Source organism: Bombus impatiens, unplaced genomic scaffold (assembly GCF_000188095.3).
Source record: "Bombus impatiens unplaced genomic scaffold, BIMP_2.2 scf_0036, whole genome shotgun sequence".
Classification (NCBI taxonomy): Eukaryota; Metazoa; Arthropoda; class Insecta; order Hymenoptera; family Apidae; genus Bombus; species Bombus impatiens.
The window spans coordinates 1,288,002-1,306,508 of record NT_176455.1 but is presented as its reverse complement, the minus strand read 5'-3'; the positions used below and the strand labels follow the sequence as shown (position 1 = coordinate 1,306,508).

At 37.5% G+C, this 18,507-nt stretch overlaps 1 protein-coding gene across 5 annotated transcripts in view; it reads left to right on the top strand.

Moving 5' to 3' along the window:
• Positions 1-18,507, top strand: part of LOC100744875 — a 183,714-nt gene that overhangs the window by 36,996 nt on the left and 128,211 nt on the right. For all 5 annotated transcript variants that reach the window (XM_033322397.1, XM_033322414.1, XM_033322395.1 and 2 more), the window contains one exon: positions 5,663-5,799. In XM_033322397.1, coding sequence (XP_033178288.1) covers positions 5,663-5,799 — 137 coding nt within the window. The remainder of the gene's footprint in view (positions 1-5,662; positions 5,800-18,507) is intronic.

Genomic DNA, 18,507 nt, shown 5'->3' with positions numbered 1-18,507 from the left:
TATTTATTTACTAGTATGAAAATTAAGAATAAATAGAAGACATCAGAAGCAAGAGAAGGGAAAGTCAGTTGGAATGAAGGGATGATTAAGTAGAAATTAGATATCTGAAATGAAGAATAAGTGGCAAAATTGGTGGAAAGAAAAGAAAGTGAGAAAAGTTTGTAGAATCGTGGGATGATTCTGGGGAATTTTCAGCCGTCCTAGTTTGACCCATGAACCAGGCTTTTGGTGGTAAAAGATTTTACACGAGATCTGGATGGAAGCTTCCATACACACACACACACACATAGAAACAGTGGATTGACACAAGACGAAAATGTACAGGGGAACGGTGAACGCATAGCTCGAATGAGATCTCGATAGGAAAGGCGAATGGCATCGTTGGGAAGAATATCCGGGTTCAAATCCCGAAGTAGATCTCCAAATGCCTCTATCTCTATCTTGCAGCCTCCAAACGAGAATAGTTCCATTAGCGTGAGAACCTAACACTTCGCCTTTACGCCGCTTTATTTTTATCGAAGATAAGAATGTAAGGAACGTTGAACCTCGCAACTAGTTTCTCAACCGAATCTTGAATTCAACGTAAGGACGAATTAAGAGGATTATAATCCGGTCTATATTTTAATCAAATTTAATTCAATTCTCAAAGTGATACGTAACAGTATCATAGAAGATCGTTGAAAAACAAGTATCAAGCGATTTACATATCGTTTAATCGAAGCATAAAAAATATGTATAAAAACAAGCATGAAAAGAGGTTGAAAATATCGAAGCTAGATTATGGCAAACTATGAGCACGATAGAAGATCTTATCACGCGATAAGGAGAAACATTTCGATTTACTTAGTCCTTTATTAAACCGTTGGCTGCTGCGACTTCTTTGTAAAGTGTGTACTTAAAACGTATCGCAGAAGGTAAACGATTACGAGTATACTCGTTAAACACAGAATATGTATGGCTGTTATAATATAGAATTAAGTTGTAACGAAACGACTGTTCTTTAATTTTATTACTGCAATTACTAACTTGTGACTTAAACAGCAAATTGTAACTACTTTTTACGCACGTCAAATATATTGGTTAAAAAACAAAATATTGTCATCTCTTCGTGACGAGTATACTCGTCAGAAACAGCTAGGCTGGTTAAAATCAGCGAAGAAAAAAGAACTAGAAAAGAAAACGGAGGATAGAATATTAGCCAATAATAGGTAATCATTTCTCCTGGCATTTCACATAACAACGTTCGGGAATCAAGCAAGCAAACTCGATTAACGAAGGATTTCGCAACGTAAGAGAACGTCAATAGTTGGAATATTTCGCAGTGTATACAGGTGATAACAGCTCTTGTCGCGGTATTTCGGTTTCCCATCGAGGAGATCGTTTGGAATCGGCCACGCGATCTAAACGACCCTCGTCGATCGATAATCCGATCGATCCACTAACAAGCCTGCCGCGAACAAATCCTCGTGGCATATTGCTTTGGTGATCCATCTATTTCCTGGAATTAACGCAGTCGACCGTGCCCCTTTAATTCCATTACCATAGAAGCTGCAGATTCTTCGCTAGTTACATCGCCAGATTGTCACACCCACGTTAATACGTTCAATGAAATAACCTCCGATCTTGACTAGTGTACGTCGAATGGCCGTTACTTGCGAAAAAATCTACCAATCTCTTGTAGATTGATCCGACCGGTTTATTTCTCTTTTTCGAATCTGTTCCGAAGAAGCGTCTTCTTCCTTTTTGCTATAACTAGGACCAAAGGCGGTGAAATTCAAATTCTAGAATTTATAGTTAAAAGAATAATTGTATAACGAAGGATAATTATTGTTTTAAGATTGAATTTAAGTGTTCATTATTCGCTACTTATCGCCTAATTATTTGGTCAGTAGTTTGTGATATTAGTTAAAAGAATGTTAGTAAAAGTATTTGTAAAAGGACGTTAAAGACGTACAAAGGAGATATGTTAGTGAAACGATATTTAAAGATTACGCTGGAACGTTTTTGTTTAAAATTTACATCCACGAACGGAATTATACTTAATTAGCCGAGAAAGAAGTTGTAAAAAAACAATCTTTCACATACTAATGCTTTTAATTGCACCGACTAAAATAAAAGCCTTGGTAAACAACATGCCCGCGAAATATCATACACATGACAGTTTTATTTATTTCTTTATGCGAGTAAGAATATTTACACTGTTAATATTTAACGTTAGAAGCGAGAACTAGCTTTGCTCGGCACTGGATGACTTTCTCCTCTAGCTGTAAGAGGCCGGAAGTGATTTCAGCCTGAATGGGGAAAGAGGAGGAAACGGTCAAGGGTGGAGGATATGCTAAAAGCGTCTCGGCGTTCATTTCGCGCGTCTCGTTTATATTCGAGCGGAATGGACGAAAATTGATCGGCGGCCGTGCAGCGTAAATCACACGTGCCACGGTTTTAATAATAAATCAGCATCATTTTTGCCAACGCTGCCGCGTCTCATCGACATTGTTTTACGCGTCGAATGTTTTATATTCGGTTCGTATTGTATAAAATGACAAGCGTTTCTCGCGAGGGGCCATTTGCACAGACCCGTCAGCGAAAATATATCGTGGTCGGTAAAGCCATAAATAACATTTCGGCAGTAAAAAGCCTCTTGGTAAACGTTGATGACCTAAAACCCTGATACCAAGCTGAGAATCCAACTTCCGTTATTTACGATTTCACAGGATAATGGCCGCTAGACTTTGCACTTTTATGTGTTTTATGGATGAATTTTAAAAACGTTTAAGTACATAGGACGCGTATATTATGCAAATGAAACGGATCTCTGCGCGGACCCGGCTGTTTTACTCGTGTTCGTAAAAATGTGAATTTACGTAAATCCCCTTTCGATCCTAAAGTCCAGCGATCGTAATCTAAAATAACGTTTCACATCGGATAAAGTTGCGCTCGTAACGAATGCAAGTTTTTTGATTATTTTCTTCCAAATACTGTTGCGTCCATCGCCGTTCAATCTGACGAACAGTGGATTTTTTCAGGCGAAAAATCTATTCTTCTTATGGCAGACAAGCTGAACAGAGAGCATTGTCTTCGAGCCAAGGTTTACGCTAGGTTTACGAACCGTTATCGGTGTTCACGGTTGATAGAGGAATTAATCGACGTCTGCAAGGGGAGGATTTAAAGACCTGATCGAACTAGGATGCGGAGAAACCGGATCACTTTGCTGATCCGTCACGACAATTGTTCTGCTGGTAATGCGTTAAACTGGTGCATATAAAATGCCGTATATTTCGGTAAAACGCTTTAAACACGCGTATGGATCCTTTGGAATATCGTGTATACGTGTATAATTAACTCTCAATGATCATACCTAATATATTTACGTAGAATATTCAATTGAATTTTGTATTCCGTATATCACGCGACAGAGATTATTAGTGGTCGTCACCGCTAAATACAGAGTACAAATTTAATTAAACATCCTGATCTAAAGCGTTATGGTCATCTATGATATAACGATATCAGTGGAGGGTTAAAATAATTCTCGTATAATTCCGTGTACTCCTATCAATAATTTTTTAGTTTCAGTCATTAGCTAAAAAATTCTTCGAATACTTCGTTTATAATCTTATTATTCTAATCCAATTTGATCGTTACAAAAGATCGTCCCAGTGTTTGGAAGAGCGAAGAAACGGTAAGAGTTTCGTGTTGTAATCCATAATTTTCCTATTTCAATTCGTTTTGACTGTTATTATCTTCGCTCCGTACGAAGCTTCTGTTAATTTTTGTTCGTGTTTGTTTATCGTCTTTACTTTTCCTATTTGCGTTCGAGATATCATCTCTCTTATTATTTACAGTTAAGTCTCGCATGGAACGTCGTCGTTGTTCTTTCTCATGACTTGTCCTCCGATAGAAAATTATCGATCTTGCATTCCACGAACCGATTATCCTACGCACGCTCTTCCAATTATTCAATTCATACTCTCGATACATTTTTGAAAGTCTCTTTACGAGTCACAAATAATCCATGACTACAAAGCACGAAATTTTAACCATTTTATTTCCATGTTTCTTCATGACGTACGACTGGCGCAGCTTCTAACGATCGAGCAACGGGCAAAATTTATGGTATGGCTTCCTCGTGTTAATTTGAAAGTTTAAAAAAGCGACGTTTCGTACGCGCCACCGTAATATTTCGCTAGACGGTGTATTCCTGCTAATTAAGAGAAACACGGCGATGAAATTTTATACAACGACGAAACGCCAGAATACGTGTAATTCGTTTGAACGTTTCATTAAAATACAACAGGCACCCAGCCGGCGAGACATGTAATGCGGTTGACGTGAAAACGAATAAATGGAAATGAGTTTGATCCGGGCTTGGTCGGGAAACCGCGTAATTACTTTCTCACTTCAAAAAATATTTTCCCAGCACTTCGAAAACGCTTCTTTTCATCGTGTGTTCAATTCAGATACGTTTCGTCATTTCTCTTAAAATTCGACCGCTTTGTGTCTTTTTCCGATTCACTTTGTTCCTTTTTCTTTTTTTCGCAACGCGATGTAATGGAAGAACATTGCAGTTCGAAAACTCTTTGTGAATTTCCGATATATTTTCCACGATAATTCTGGCTATATTTTATTAAAAGTTTCACCGAAATAATTAAAGGAACGCCCTGAGAATCGCTTCCCTGTTCAGGCATCAATGTTTCCAAACTGAGAACATTTCCTTCAGGTTTTGTTTGCGTAAAGATCGCGGGGCAACGACGGAACACGGTAGTTTCAAAGTTTAAACATTCCTTGTGAATGTATATTCTCTACGTTAATCCCTGGTGCGTTCTATTAAAAGTTTATCAGAAGTGATTCGAGGAAATTGTTGATAATTAAACCGTTCACAGATCAAATTGATTACGTAACTGCGCTTACTGAAATTTTTCGAATTTCGGTAGCGTGTCGCGAAAAATAAACAACGACGAGTATGCTCGACGAAACACAGCTGTTATAATATAGAATGATGTAACGAAATGACATTTCATTTTTTCATTTTTTTATTTTATTACTAACAGGGCTCGTCGTGACACAAAATATTGCCATTTCTTCGTGACGAGTATACTCGTCAGAAACAGTTAACTAACTTGGAAGGAACCATTATTTAAAAGAACATTTTCGCGTTCACATCGAAGATTAAGTAATGTTTGCATAATGATCGCGAGCCATAGCGTGCTCTAAAGTGATTTCGATAAAACGGAGCGGCGCGTGATTAGCGGGTGAGCTGTGAACTATGGCGCGATCATGATTAGAAGACAAACGGAACGAGTTAATACGAAGGATCGTGGATTAAAGTAACGAAGAGGATCTATTTCATTTCCTCCTATTCGTTCGTTTACTTTGTAAAAGTGAAAAGAATATAAGCGAAGGAAATGGCAATATTATTTCCTCTCAGACTTAGTATCATCTTGAAATAACGTAAAAGTTAATTGTAGCTGCTATTACCACGATATCTTAATTTTAAAGAGGAGCGATTGCTTTGATGGTTGAAATTCTTGGAATTGAACCCGCGGAATTGGCAGAATAACGATAGGCTCAACAAATCGACCTTTTTCTTTCTTTCGTTGCTAACTGTCTCGCGGAGGATAATTATTGATGACTATTAAAAAAAGGATTCTCTGATTTTGGGCAGGTGTTGGGAGGACTAGGACGCAGGATGTCGAGCGGCGACAAGGCTTCACCGGGCCTGACCATCGATCGCGCCGCTTTTCTGCTTTTGCGGGTGAAGAAAGCCTTCAAGAAGAAGAAGCAACAGCGAAAGGAGAAAAGGCGAGTGCTTTATTTTCATTTCGTCTATGGCTTTCTAATTGTTTCAGCAAAATATTATGATACAAGAACGGAAACGTGCGAACAAGACGACAGCGCGTGATTGGAGAATTAAATTTTTCAATAAGAGAAAGGAAAAAGCGAGGAACCTCGCAGTATTCTTCTTGAAAATTTGAAAGAAATTTCGTTAGAACGAGATAATGGATTATAAGAGGAAAGTAAAGATAGCAAATTAATTTAGACGATTGCATACAATTCGGGACTGTAAAAATTTTATGAAAACATTTGATAGAACGAACAAGAAGGGAGAAATAAAAATGCAAATTATTCAACTTGATATTCATAATTGGAAATTCTCTTCCAGATACGAGATATTTTGATTAAAAAAAAAAAAAAAGGAAAACTAGGAATCACGAGAGAAAAATTAAAAAGCCAAATTTAATTCAATCTACCGTACAAAAATTTCCCAGGTATTTCGCAAGGAACGAGAGATCGCGGGAAATAAAACGGCGCGTTTTTTAATTTAATCGACCACGTAAAGTTCTCTCTTGAATTTTCGGAGAAATTTCGATAAAAGGAAAGAGGAGCCACCGGGAGAAGAAACTGAAACAAAGCGCAACATCCAGTTTAATCGATCCTCCGCAACCCTCTAACGTCCGGTTCCGTTTTATTACACGTTCTTTCTGTAATAGTCCGTCTCTGGACGAAAATCAATTCGAGTTCGGCCAGTTTCCGGAAAAGCTGTTCTTGCCTCGAGAATTATTTATGAGACAATTCGCTTTGTCTCGTCGCAATTGTACACCGGAGTTACCTGCTGGTACGGCCGTACCGAAGAAGTTACCATGAAAAGCTGAATCACATTGGCGGCGTGGCAAAATGGTGGTGGAGAATCGTGTGGGCGGTGAAATGGGGTGTCGTTTTCTTGAAAGTTGGATGATACCGCGGAGGGAAGTAGCGGACGAAGCGAAGGAAAGTTTCGCGGAAACCGGCGGCTAGTTAGCCAAGGAGATTTTGCCTTGTTGTTTTTTTATCTTTTTTTTTTCGCGAAGAAATGCTGTCCGATGGAACGTAAAATAATACGCGGATTCACTAAGTTTGAAGAGTTTCGAACGAAACGGTAAAGAAACGAAACGAAACGAAATCTTCTCGGCATGTAGATATCCAGGGTTTTCTGCCTGATACATATTAAAAAACCTATTGGTTTATAATAAGAGATTGTAATAAATTTTATTTAGTATTTATTTTGTATCGGAAATTAGGTTTAAATATTTATTCGGCTTTTAAAATTTACTGTTTACCTAGTGTTTTGTTTAGTATTTATTTGATATTAATTATTAGGTTTAGCGTTACTATTATTCTTCTTAGAAGTTCCATATACCGCTCAGAAACTTTTTACGATACAATATTTCTTCTTTTATTTTACAATATTTACCGTACTAATTAGGTTTAGTGTTCTATTCGGTATATCACGTTATAAAGTATTTTACGAAATAATAAATCTATAATAAAACAGAAATAAAGTTAGAAAAGTATAGATCGAGCGATTGTGCAAAACTACATAGCAACGAAACGCGTTCGTTCGTTCGTTACGTGCAAAAGTCTGCTGTTGCTTTCATCGATGAGCGTAATAGCGAATCGTTATCCGGTAATTGATCAGAGTAGCGAAGTTCTCGAAAACGTCCCTTGGCGAGAGGTTTGCATAAGGGTGCAATATGTTCGTTTCAATTATCTCGTGCTTATCGACTGTCAAAGGGAACTACGTAGTCGTCAACTAATTCCCAACTACTCTCGATAGGAAATCTTAATGAGCTTGCAAACTCGCATGACTCCCTAATTCGTCGTAAGCCGTTCATCCTTGCGTTAGTATTTTTGCACCATGTTCCGTCAAGATATATAAGGACGACGATTCATCCGTCAAAATCATCAGACGCTTTTCAAAATTCTATTTTGCCTATTACTTTGGTTATCGATTATTTTTATTTCATACGGGTGACGATTCGTACGTTAAAAGTCTTCACACGCTTTCTAAAATTACATTTACGCTGTTACTTCGACCGTGGATTATTTTTATTTCACAATGGTCCATTTAAAATTCTTCAGACAATTTACAAAACTGTATTTTAACCATTGCTTTAAGCGTTGATTATCCGTATCTTTGCTCCAGTACAAAATGGAATATTCTTCTGGCATTTTTCTCATACATATTATCCTGTTCGTGCGTGTGGCTTATACATACGTACATGTATGTATACATATGTGTTCTATGGTGCATTCTGTTTTGTATGTAGTGTATAGCTCATGAAATTCTGACGCCGCTTTAATTAAGTAAATTAGATACAGTTAGGTGTCAGGTGATCTGTGTAAATTTCAGTATCAGACGTATGCTAGAATTTTGCTCGATGAATAATCGTGTAGCGCTGCTTGTGCGGATGACAAGATAGAAGATATAGTATTTGCTGCGCGCGCTGTCGAATGCTCTCTACATTCTTGGCTTCTGTCTTACACCGTACCGGGTTATCTAATCCCATAGGGATAACTCGGTAGTACAGATTTGATTACACGCTGTTAAAGCCCGACGCGTTGCTCTGAAAATTAGCGATTGCTGTGTGCGTTCGTTACAAGACGCTTGATCACAGAGCGAGTGATACTTTAACAAGGAGCTGCTCGTTTTTGAAACGAGGTTCGGCCAAATTTTGGGTTCTATTATTCACGCCGCTAACTCGCCGAATTCTCGCCCCCTTCTATAAAATTACCAAACAGTAGAGGCCCTTCGAAAGCCTGACATTTTCTGTTTGTTCGTGATATTAATAATTCTTGGTCGCAGCATTCTGAATATTCATGAACCGGGTCTACAGACGCGCGCGCAAAGACTTGGCAAACATTTCGCGTCTCTGCTGTAATTCGAGGGCCATTCTGTCCAGGAACTTTACTTTAATTAAATGAATACGCACGATCGCGTAGCTTGCTCGCGTTTGAATACGAATAGGAAAAACCGCATAAATCGACCTAGTTTCTTGCTGTTTCCTTTATTTTCCGGTTCCCTGTGAAGATCGAAACGCAACGCGATTCCTATACGAAGTTGCAGAATATAGTTTATCATTCGTCGATGAAAATGGCTCTGATGGAATTTACTCATTTTGATAGCGAATATCACAGTAATATTCGTAGTTCAGGTGTTTTTTAATCAATCGTATACCTGATATTTTGATATTCTTTTCGCGCGCCAAACAAATCAAATTGGCGAGAGAATTTCGTGTTTTTATGAAATATTGCGAAGGATTGAAACTCGTCACAGAAGCAACGATAAACTGTTTCCACGCTTCTCTTTCTATCCTCGAATTCACTTTACTTTTCAATGACGAATATCAGGAAAAAATTCATAGTCTTGATGTTCGAAGTAATTTGTACCTGTTGTTCTCACAATTTTTACAATTAACGTGTTACAGCATTATTTACTAAATGGATAGCGAATCTTCTAAACCTTCGTGAAAAATTCGAGAAAACAGACTGATTCGGCATTGGGCGTAAAAAATGACAGCGAAGAACGATTAGCGGATGTCTTTTTCTGTCGCATTTAATTTATTGATCACTTCGACGATGAATGTTAGGGTACAGTAACTAACGTGATCGTTACAATTAACAACAAACGTTGATTCTACACGTCGAACGAATGGCATAATCGGTTTGAAATTTTGCGAAAGTTTGCCCGATAATTGAAGTAACCTGAAGCGGCATGGTTAGTCTGCGGTTCTCAGTCAAACATGCAAATGTACGTTAGCTACGGAGAGTAGCAACGTCGGCTTTGTACCTTCGTGCTAATCTAAACTTCGAAATTTAATCAGCATCAGGTACCAACGAACCGTTTCAACCGGTTGCCAAGCTTTTGCTGTTAGATTCGCTCGAAAATTCCACGCTCTCCCATGTCGATTCGCGTTCGATGTAAGTGGCTGTCGTGAATTTTGATAACCACGGACATTTTAGATCGAGGCGCACCGATGTAATCGCACCGCGTGCTATGGCAGACGCGATTCTGAAATTGGCACATCGGATGGAAAATATGTTAAGCGAACTGATGATATAGATCGAATATTCGCATCTCCCAAGTCGAAAGTTGACGCTGTCGCTGTTCCCAAATGAAGATATAAATATGTATGTCGGGTATCGTAGTTAATCGACACAGGTTTCGTAGAATTAGTAGCAGCAAATTTTGGTCAGGTTTTATAACAATCATTTTCCTTCTGTTAATTTTTATATATTTCTAATTGGAAGTTTGAGTACTTCATTATCTCGCAGTGAAAGTTTAAGTCCTGTCCGAGTGCATGTTAAATCGACAGAGGTTTTGTAGAATTAGTAGCAGCAATTCTGGTCAGGTTTTATAACAATCATTTTCCTTCTGTTAATTTTTATATATTTCTAATTGGAAGTTTGAGTTCTTCATTATCTCGCAGTGAAAGTTTAAGTCCTGTCCGAGTGCATGTTAAATCGACAGAGATTTTGTAGAATTAGTAGCAGCAATTCTGGTTAGATTTGATAGGAGTCATTTACGTTCTGATAATATTTATGTCTTTCTAATTGAATGTTTTAGTTTTTGATTATCTTGCAGTAAAAGTTTAAATCCTGTCCGAGTGCATGTTAAATTGGCAGAAGTTTTGTAGAATTAGTAGCAGCAATTCTGGTTAGATTTGATAGGAGTCATTTACGTTCTGATAATATTTATGTCTTTCTAATTGAATGTTTTAGTTTTTGATTATCTTGCAGTAAAAGTTTAAATCCTGTCCGAGTGCATGTTAAATTGGCAGAAGTTTTGTAGAATTAGTAGCAGCAATTCTGGTTAGATTTGATAGGAGTCATTTACGTTCTGATAATATTTATGTCTTTCTAATTGAATGTTTTAGTTTTTGATTATCTTGCAGTAAAAGTTTAAATCCTGTCCGAGTGCATGTTAAATTGGCAGAAGTTTTGTAGAATTAGTAGCAGCAATTCTGGTTAGATTTGATAGGAGTCATTTTCATTCTGTTAATTCTCATATCCTTCTAATTGGAAGTTTTAGTTCTTGATTATCTTGCAGTAAAAGCTTAAATCCTGTCGTGTCCTTATAAGCTTAAATCTCGAGTTTCCATTAAAAATGTCCATTATCTTTCTAACCAAACTTGGAACTTCTATTCTTGTACCATAAATCTTTATTTATGCTGATAATGATGAAACTGGTATAAGTCTAGACTTTAAAGAAGTTGCATTTTTAATTCATTTTATATTACATCAATCTACATTACAACATTTAATATGCAAGAATTTTTGCGTGAAAAATATCTGACTTAGAAATCATTTTCACAGTCACTGGAACACATGGGCTCTCGTGTACCTTTATACTACAAGTATAAATCTTAATATAAAATCCAGTATAATTTTACACCAAAGGTATATATCAGAGTATCAAGTTGAAGAAGATTTGCTAGAATTAGAACGGGTGCAGGATGCAGCCGTGAAATAAATTGTTGGGGAATTCTATCGTAATTCGTACAGAGTTTCCACCACTTTCAAGAGAACCGTACAAAGGCTTCAAGGAAAAGATCTCGTGATATTTACCAAGAAACTTTTCTTGTCTGCAAGCTACTGCACTTCTTTTATTAGCTTTGCATCAACTAGGATGTAGTCCGCTGAATACTGATGCAAACCAGAGAAAATTCTTAGAATTTCCATATATAAAAAATCGTTCTGGTTTTTCTCTTAATTTACATTTATCTTTAACTCTAACAAGTGACGGAATTTAACTAACTGTTCACGGTAATTGTAATGGAAAAAAAGCAGTTGTAGCCATTTCGTTCGCAATGGAGGAACATTCGTCAACCTCTCTACTGGGAAAGAAAACATGGAAATTCCGTGACGCGCATATCCACGTCGCTACTTTATTCCCATCCTCTCTAAACGACGTCATGGCCCCGATTACTAATTAACCCGAATAGCGATCTTCTCCTCGCAGTTCCGCAAGCACTTTGTCAGATGAGGAAAAAAGAGAGTGTTAAGTAAATTATAGTCTGGTCGTCTTCGTTGGAATTTCGACGTGATTCTTCGTCTGTCGTTAATGCATTTAATCGAAGGAAAGTCGGTACCAGGCTTGGAAGAACTAATTCGCGCTATCGCAGGATGAAACCGTACGATTTTTTGTACAGCTCTTATTTTTTAATCCATAGAGGAGTAATACTATTTAATATACCAGGATCGTCCAGAAAGTAATACTCGTTTAAAAGATCGTGCAACTTCGTTCGTGTGTCGAGATAAATTATGCCAAATTTCGCGTTTAGATAATTAATATCGTTGAAGCTTGATTCGTCTAAAATGACGGTGCGAATTGAAAATCTCGCCGATGACAAAGCGAGATCTTTCGTCCTTTTACGCTTTTCGTATGCCGAAAACGTTCGTCCAAAAGGGATTCATCGTCGAATTACGGGAATTTACGATAACAAGATTATGGCTGGCATCATTTGTAAGACGATGGATACGGGAATTGAATAATCTGGTCGAGAAACTCGTATTTGATCGTAATCTTTCTGGTCGCTCATTCCTCGTTCCGCAGGACCCGAAGAAACGTGTCCGCGATTTCATTAGCAGCGATCGATTCGGATTGCTGGATTTTTTCTTCTTTGGAAAACTGAAAGAGTTCTTGGGTGGATAACACTTCGCGGCAAACGACGATTTAAAATTGAAACGATTTGTGAAACGATGGTCGTGCGAACTCGCGGCTCAAGTCTATGTGAAAGGTAGACGGAAACTCGTTTCGCGTTACGATAAGCGATCAAATAGAGGCGCTGGTTTTATTGGAAAATATCTGGCTATATACATAGGAAGCTACAAACAAAGAAATCCCTTTAAAATGTATTTCTATTGTTGTTACGTCAAAACGAATATTACTTTCTGCACGACCCTCGTATAAAGGAAAACAAATTTTTAGTCCTCTTAACAAGAAACAAGTTAGTTTTACTGTTACGAGATCTTCTGTTTTCGCAATCTATTGAAAACATACAAATCTTTCTGATAATCTTATTTACTTTTATCAAGACACACGAATAATTACACGTACTTATTTATTTTCGACATATTGCTTCTTTAATCCCAACGTATTTAGAAACATACGGTAGTTGTTAGTTTATCCGAAGTCGGATAAAATATTTCGGATAACCGATAAATTCGGATAATAGAGGCCGGCTTGCTACCCCTATCGGTTGCTGCTACGAGTTTCGATAAAAGAAAGACGCTGCGATATCCGAGGCTGAACGAAAACTTGAACATAAATTGCATTAAATTACATGTCAGCTTAGAAAACAAACACACACTGCTCTTTTTGAAATAGTGTCGTATGTAACAGTGCCATTAATAATGGCAAATCGTTAACAAAACGTTCTTACATCGTCGTATTAATTATAAAATACATTAAACGTAAATCCTTAGAAATAGAGAGAATTCGTCACGTATTCGTACGAACCCTACAAATCTTACAAACATAAAAAAGCCTTATCAAAAAACCTTATACAGTATAATTTATCTTTTTGATGACACAATTTTCATTCGTTAGACGAAACACACGAGCACGTACGATTCCTGCATACGCGTTCGTATAATTAAAAATCGTATCATTGTTGTAACTTCTAAACGTGTAACTCGATTATTACCAGTTCAAATAATTGTCAGTAAAAATCATTTCGCATAAACGAAACTCTACCGTGCAAATGGTCAGTAGAAATGACTGTCGTAGATATTCGTGGAAGACTTTTACTATAGCTGATGACATATCCTGCACACGTTTTAGCATATTTGAATTTTTCATAACAATAAGAACGTTCATAGTTCAGATATTCTCAATCCGATATCGGCAATCTGACCTCCATGTGAAAACCAATGTACGTACGCGTGGTTAACCATTAAAAATGATGGAAAAATGAAAACGTAAGGTATAAGTTCGCGTTATCTCGAAACCAGAAACGATATTATTATTACTTGCCGATACGATCATTCGCGAGGTGTGTAATTCCCAAGTCGATTTCTCGATCGGAAAGCCGATTACGAATTCCGCGAAGTGCCATCACGTAAATGGTTTGTCGTATTCGTAAAATTCGATGTTTCTCGATAATAGAACGTTATTCTATGATTCTCCGTGTTCTTTATAAATGGGAAGTTCAAGTTAACAAGAGGACAGACCCTGAACTCTGAAGCAGAGTTGGCCATAATTCGAGTTGTTTTGAATAAATGCTCGACCGAGATATTCGTAGCTACTATCTGTTAAATTTTCTGATTTAACGTTCGAGGAGTAAGACGATTGCGAAAAATGGATATTACGACCGTTGGACGACGAAGAATATATTTTTCATCGTCGATACGATACAAAGTAAAATACATTTTTAGAATAAATTCCGATTCCAATAAGTTTCTCTTAGGCGGATAATTCTTTGCTCGAGTACATTCCTAACTGATTGCATATTTATTCGTTAGAGCCGAGCGAAATTCCGTGAAGGAGTAAGAACGAGGATTTTTACTCTGTTACGCGAATAAAAATTTGCCTAACGCGGCTCTGGAGGATATGAAATCAGGCGAAGAATAACACGGGAAAGAATGGTTCTGCGCTGGTGCGTGAAAACCGCTGACTGTCGGTCGAAGATGCGCGATTCGAAATATTCAGAGCCATTCGTTCCCAATAATTCCGAACGATATTGTTCAAAATCTATGGCAGCGTGGTTTATGATAACCGGATACGCGATTTAATACCGTGAAAATTTCGGCTCAATCATCACGTTTTACACGATGTGTGTGTATGCTCGTTTCGTTTGACTCGTGGATCGCCTTTATCTGAAAGTAGAGCGACCATGCGAGAGAATTTCTTGGGATAGTTTCATTCGAAGGGAGCGACTCGTCGCGATTCATGAAATTGGAAATAAGCTCGGCTTTGCTGTGCACGACGAACCTGTTTCGCGTCTGTCACGGTTTATCCCTGGAAAATAAAAAACTATTCTCGAGTATCGATTCTACAGGTCTGTGTTCTCTCCGATGAATAGGATTGGAGAAAATAGACAGCAGTTTTGGGACGAATGTTAAGAGTCTTTTTCACTCGCACGAGGGTAGTTTTCGGTATTTACGGATTTTCACGGTCGTATCACGCCAGACTAATCCGAGTCCTGCTTATTTTTCCTTTTTTCTCGGAAGGGTAGACAAATATTGGTATTCCAATATTTATAGTACATATGAAAAAAAAGTACTTTCATATAGTGTAAAAATGTCATTTTTATAAAAAGGATACATAAGCGAAGGGGAGAGAAAAAAAGGGAGGAGAAAAGATAGGAAAGCAAGATTGGCAGAGATAGGAATGAAGAAAGAAGAGAAAGGGTGTGGAAGAATTCGCATGATATATATATTCGCTATGAAAGTCTACTAATTTTTATAAAAAGTGAAAAAAAAGAAGAGAAAAGAGCGAAAATGAAGATTCAAGGTAGAAAGGAAAAGGAAGGGGGGGGAGAAAGGATAAGAAAAAGTAGAGGCGAATCGGGATGAGTAAAAGAAAGGAAAGGAATGGGAGAAAGAAATGAAGCAAAGGGGAGCGAAAAAAAGTGACGGAAAAGAAGGAAAGAGCAGGGGGGAGGGAAGGGAAAACATTAGTACTCACCTTTGTTCCTGTTAATTCCAGGGTTCGAGCAGAAATTACAAGAGAAGATGTTGCATCAAAGCTTGTAATAGTACATAATGTATATATTACTCGGACATTTACAAAATTTCTATCTAGTGAAACATTAAAAATTTAAACTAGTTCGTTCGATTATGGTATAAAAATAATTAAATCTCAGAAAGAAAGGAAATAATTGAATCAACTACGAAGGGGCATTAGGTTGATGTATATATACGAGGTGTCCCAGAATTGAGAGTAAACCGAGGAGCCGAGGAATCTATATGGAAAGAGATTTTTTTGAAGAGAAAACTGACTTTGAAAATTAGATTGCTATGTAAATTTGGCTCATTATCGACTATGTGTGAGGTACGAGTAAATTATTCTGCGCGTGAAAACGAATAAAAAATTAACGAAGTAGTCTATGAAAAAAATCTTACTCTACATTTTTTACGTATTTTCAATCGTAGGATAATTTGCTATTAATTGTACGCTTCTATCTAAATTAGGCAAATTACATCACACTTGACAAATTTTCGAATTTCTCGATCTTCTCGAAAACGAAGCGTCACGCGCAGAACAATTTTGTTTCTTTTCTGGAATCACCATCTTGTCGATACTGGGACACCCTGTATATCTTAATATCGAAGAAAATGGACTCTGATTATTCCGATCGTTAAATAAAGATCCCATATTTTGAAAGTATAATACGTTTGTTTTTCGTTTGATAAGGATAATGCAAGCCTGTCTCGGGAAATATCCGATTTCGATTATGCTTTCCATGAGAATGGGAAATCGATTTTTCAGATTTGCATCAGCTTGAAAGCGAACCGAAAATTTTGTTCGATGTCTGCTTCTCGCTTCTCTGACAGGTGTCACGAAAATTTTTTCATACCGAATACTTGCAATTTATTCGATCTTGTGTCAGGCTTTTCGTGTTTTAATCTAATACTTTTGATAACTTCATATACATATATACATACATGAACATAGACACACGTCAGTTCGAATTTCTCCTGCCACTCGATCTTCGGTAAAGTTTTGCTCACATTCATGGAAAAGGCATAATTTTATCGTGCTTCTTCGCTAAAAGTTTTCAATCTTTTTCATCCTTCCATTTCGCAAGATTAATCGACGATTGTGTAAGATTATACGTCCCGCGAGAATTAAATTGCTTTAATAAAAGAAAACGTACGCATAATGATCCAACGTTCGTTGCTAATTGTGTAAGTTACTTTATTCCCGAGTTAGACGAGAAAAATTCGTTAGCATTTATCCTGTACGATTATTTAACTCCAACGAGCCGGACAAATTAAATCGAAAGTTGCCCGAAGCAAATAGAAATTGATGATATTTATGACGCGGATTTCTCTCCCATTGAATAAATGCGGAATACATTTTTGACCTATTTATTTTACTTTACCGGAATGAAACTTTAATTTACGAACGCGGCACGCCAATGCTAATTCATAAATATTGTTTGTACGCTCGCCGTAGGATTAGATTATTCCATAGGTAACATCGTCGTTTATTTCGCCTGTTTGAATTTCCAAGATAACATCGAAATGAATTAAATTTACGGCTAATAATTGCAAATTGCTATAGAATCATTTTAATAGATCAATGAAGATTAATATAAAAACTGTTGATGAAAGTCAGTCACGTGAAAGATATTCGATGAAATGTTTAAAGTTAATTGGGAATTATTGTTCACCGTATTTTCGGAGCACTGACAGATTTTCGTTTATTTCGAGGCTAAAAAGAATAGAAAAGTTAGCAAGCTGAAATTTAAAAAGCTATAAAGAATTTAATAGAAAATTCAACGCGATAGCAAATCGCTCATCGAAACTGCAACACAAAAGTCAACCCCGTGAAAGTGGTCACTGAATTTTCCATCGAGAGCACTAATCATTTTTGCGATTGAAAAATGGTAAAAAAAGGCGAAAAATAATTTCAAAAAGAAGGACAGATAATACATTATCTATGAATGAATCTACTAAACGTTCTAGGTTTCTCAATTTTTTAATCTTTTTAACGTACGTGTGTGGACACAACGTTACTTATGGAATGATTTGACATTTTCTTCTCGTCTCGGTGTCGCTCTTAGAAAAGGTCGATACCTTACGAAGGATCGATACAGGAGCAAATCGAGCACGTTGTCTCGTCGGAAAAGAAACACGAAAAGAGGAAAAAAGGACGACTGGTACAAAGACTCGGTTGAATTGGTTCGTGGCCTTTACCTTCCAGCAGAGCTTCCTCATTTTTCACAAGAAGGCGAAACTGCTGCGGATGCTGGAGATAATACAAAGACGTTTCGTATAATGGTTTTCGTCAAACGTTAGATGTTTGTCCCAGCGAACGTCGGAAAATAAAACCCGCAAAGCATATCCGAACGTGATATTCGCGGCGCAGTTCATCCTGCTATTCTTTCGCAATTTTCTCGAAACCAAAACGCGTACACCAAAAGTGCAGTGTAACGAATTTTACAATTTTTTATTTCGTCCAGCATTCGTACATTTTCACCGTGTTCCCACCAAGAAAGAAACCTTATATTCTTGTTCGTATTCCTGGGTTCTCTCAAGTTTCATCGAAAACGAAACAAAGTTAGAAATTCCATGCGCTGCGTATATTTTTTATTCCTTCTTCAAATCCACAGCACTGCGTAAAGAAATCGTATTCGTAATTCGACACGCAGTTAAAAGCGAAGCAAGCTCCAACTTCGGTTCTTATTCCTTCTTTGACATTCCTTCGTACTTCACGAGGAAACTTCATATATTTTTTAGTGGCGACGTTAAATTCTTTCCGTTGCACGGATGCAGTCGATTCGCGGCAGCCGTGAGCTTTTTCCTCGCCGCGCGGAAGTCTCATTGCTGCCATAATATTTCGTGATGTGACAATAGCGCGACGTTCGCTGTACATTGTTAATGCCGCGTGATTATTTTTAACGCAGCGTATTTCTGAAAGACGCGTCCCCCTTAGAGGAAATGGCAAAAAATGAATTGCTGGCTGCTTGGTTCGCTCCGCTTTTTCTCGAGATTACCGGCGAGACGGTCTAACCCTAATCG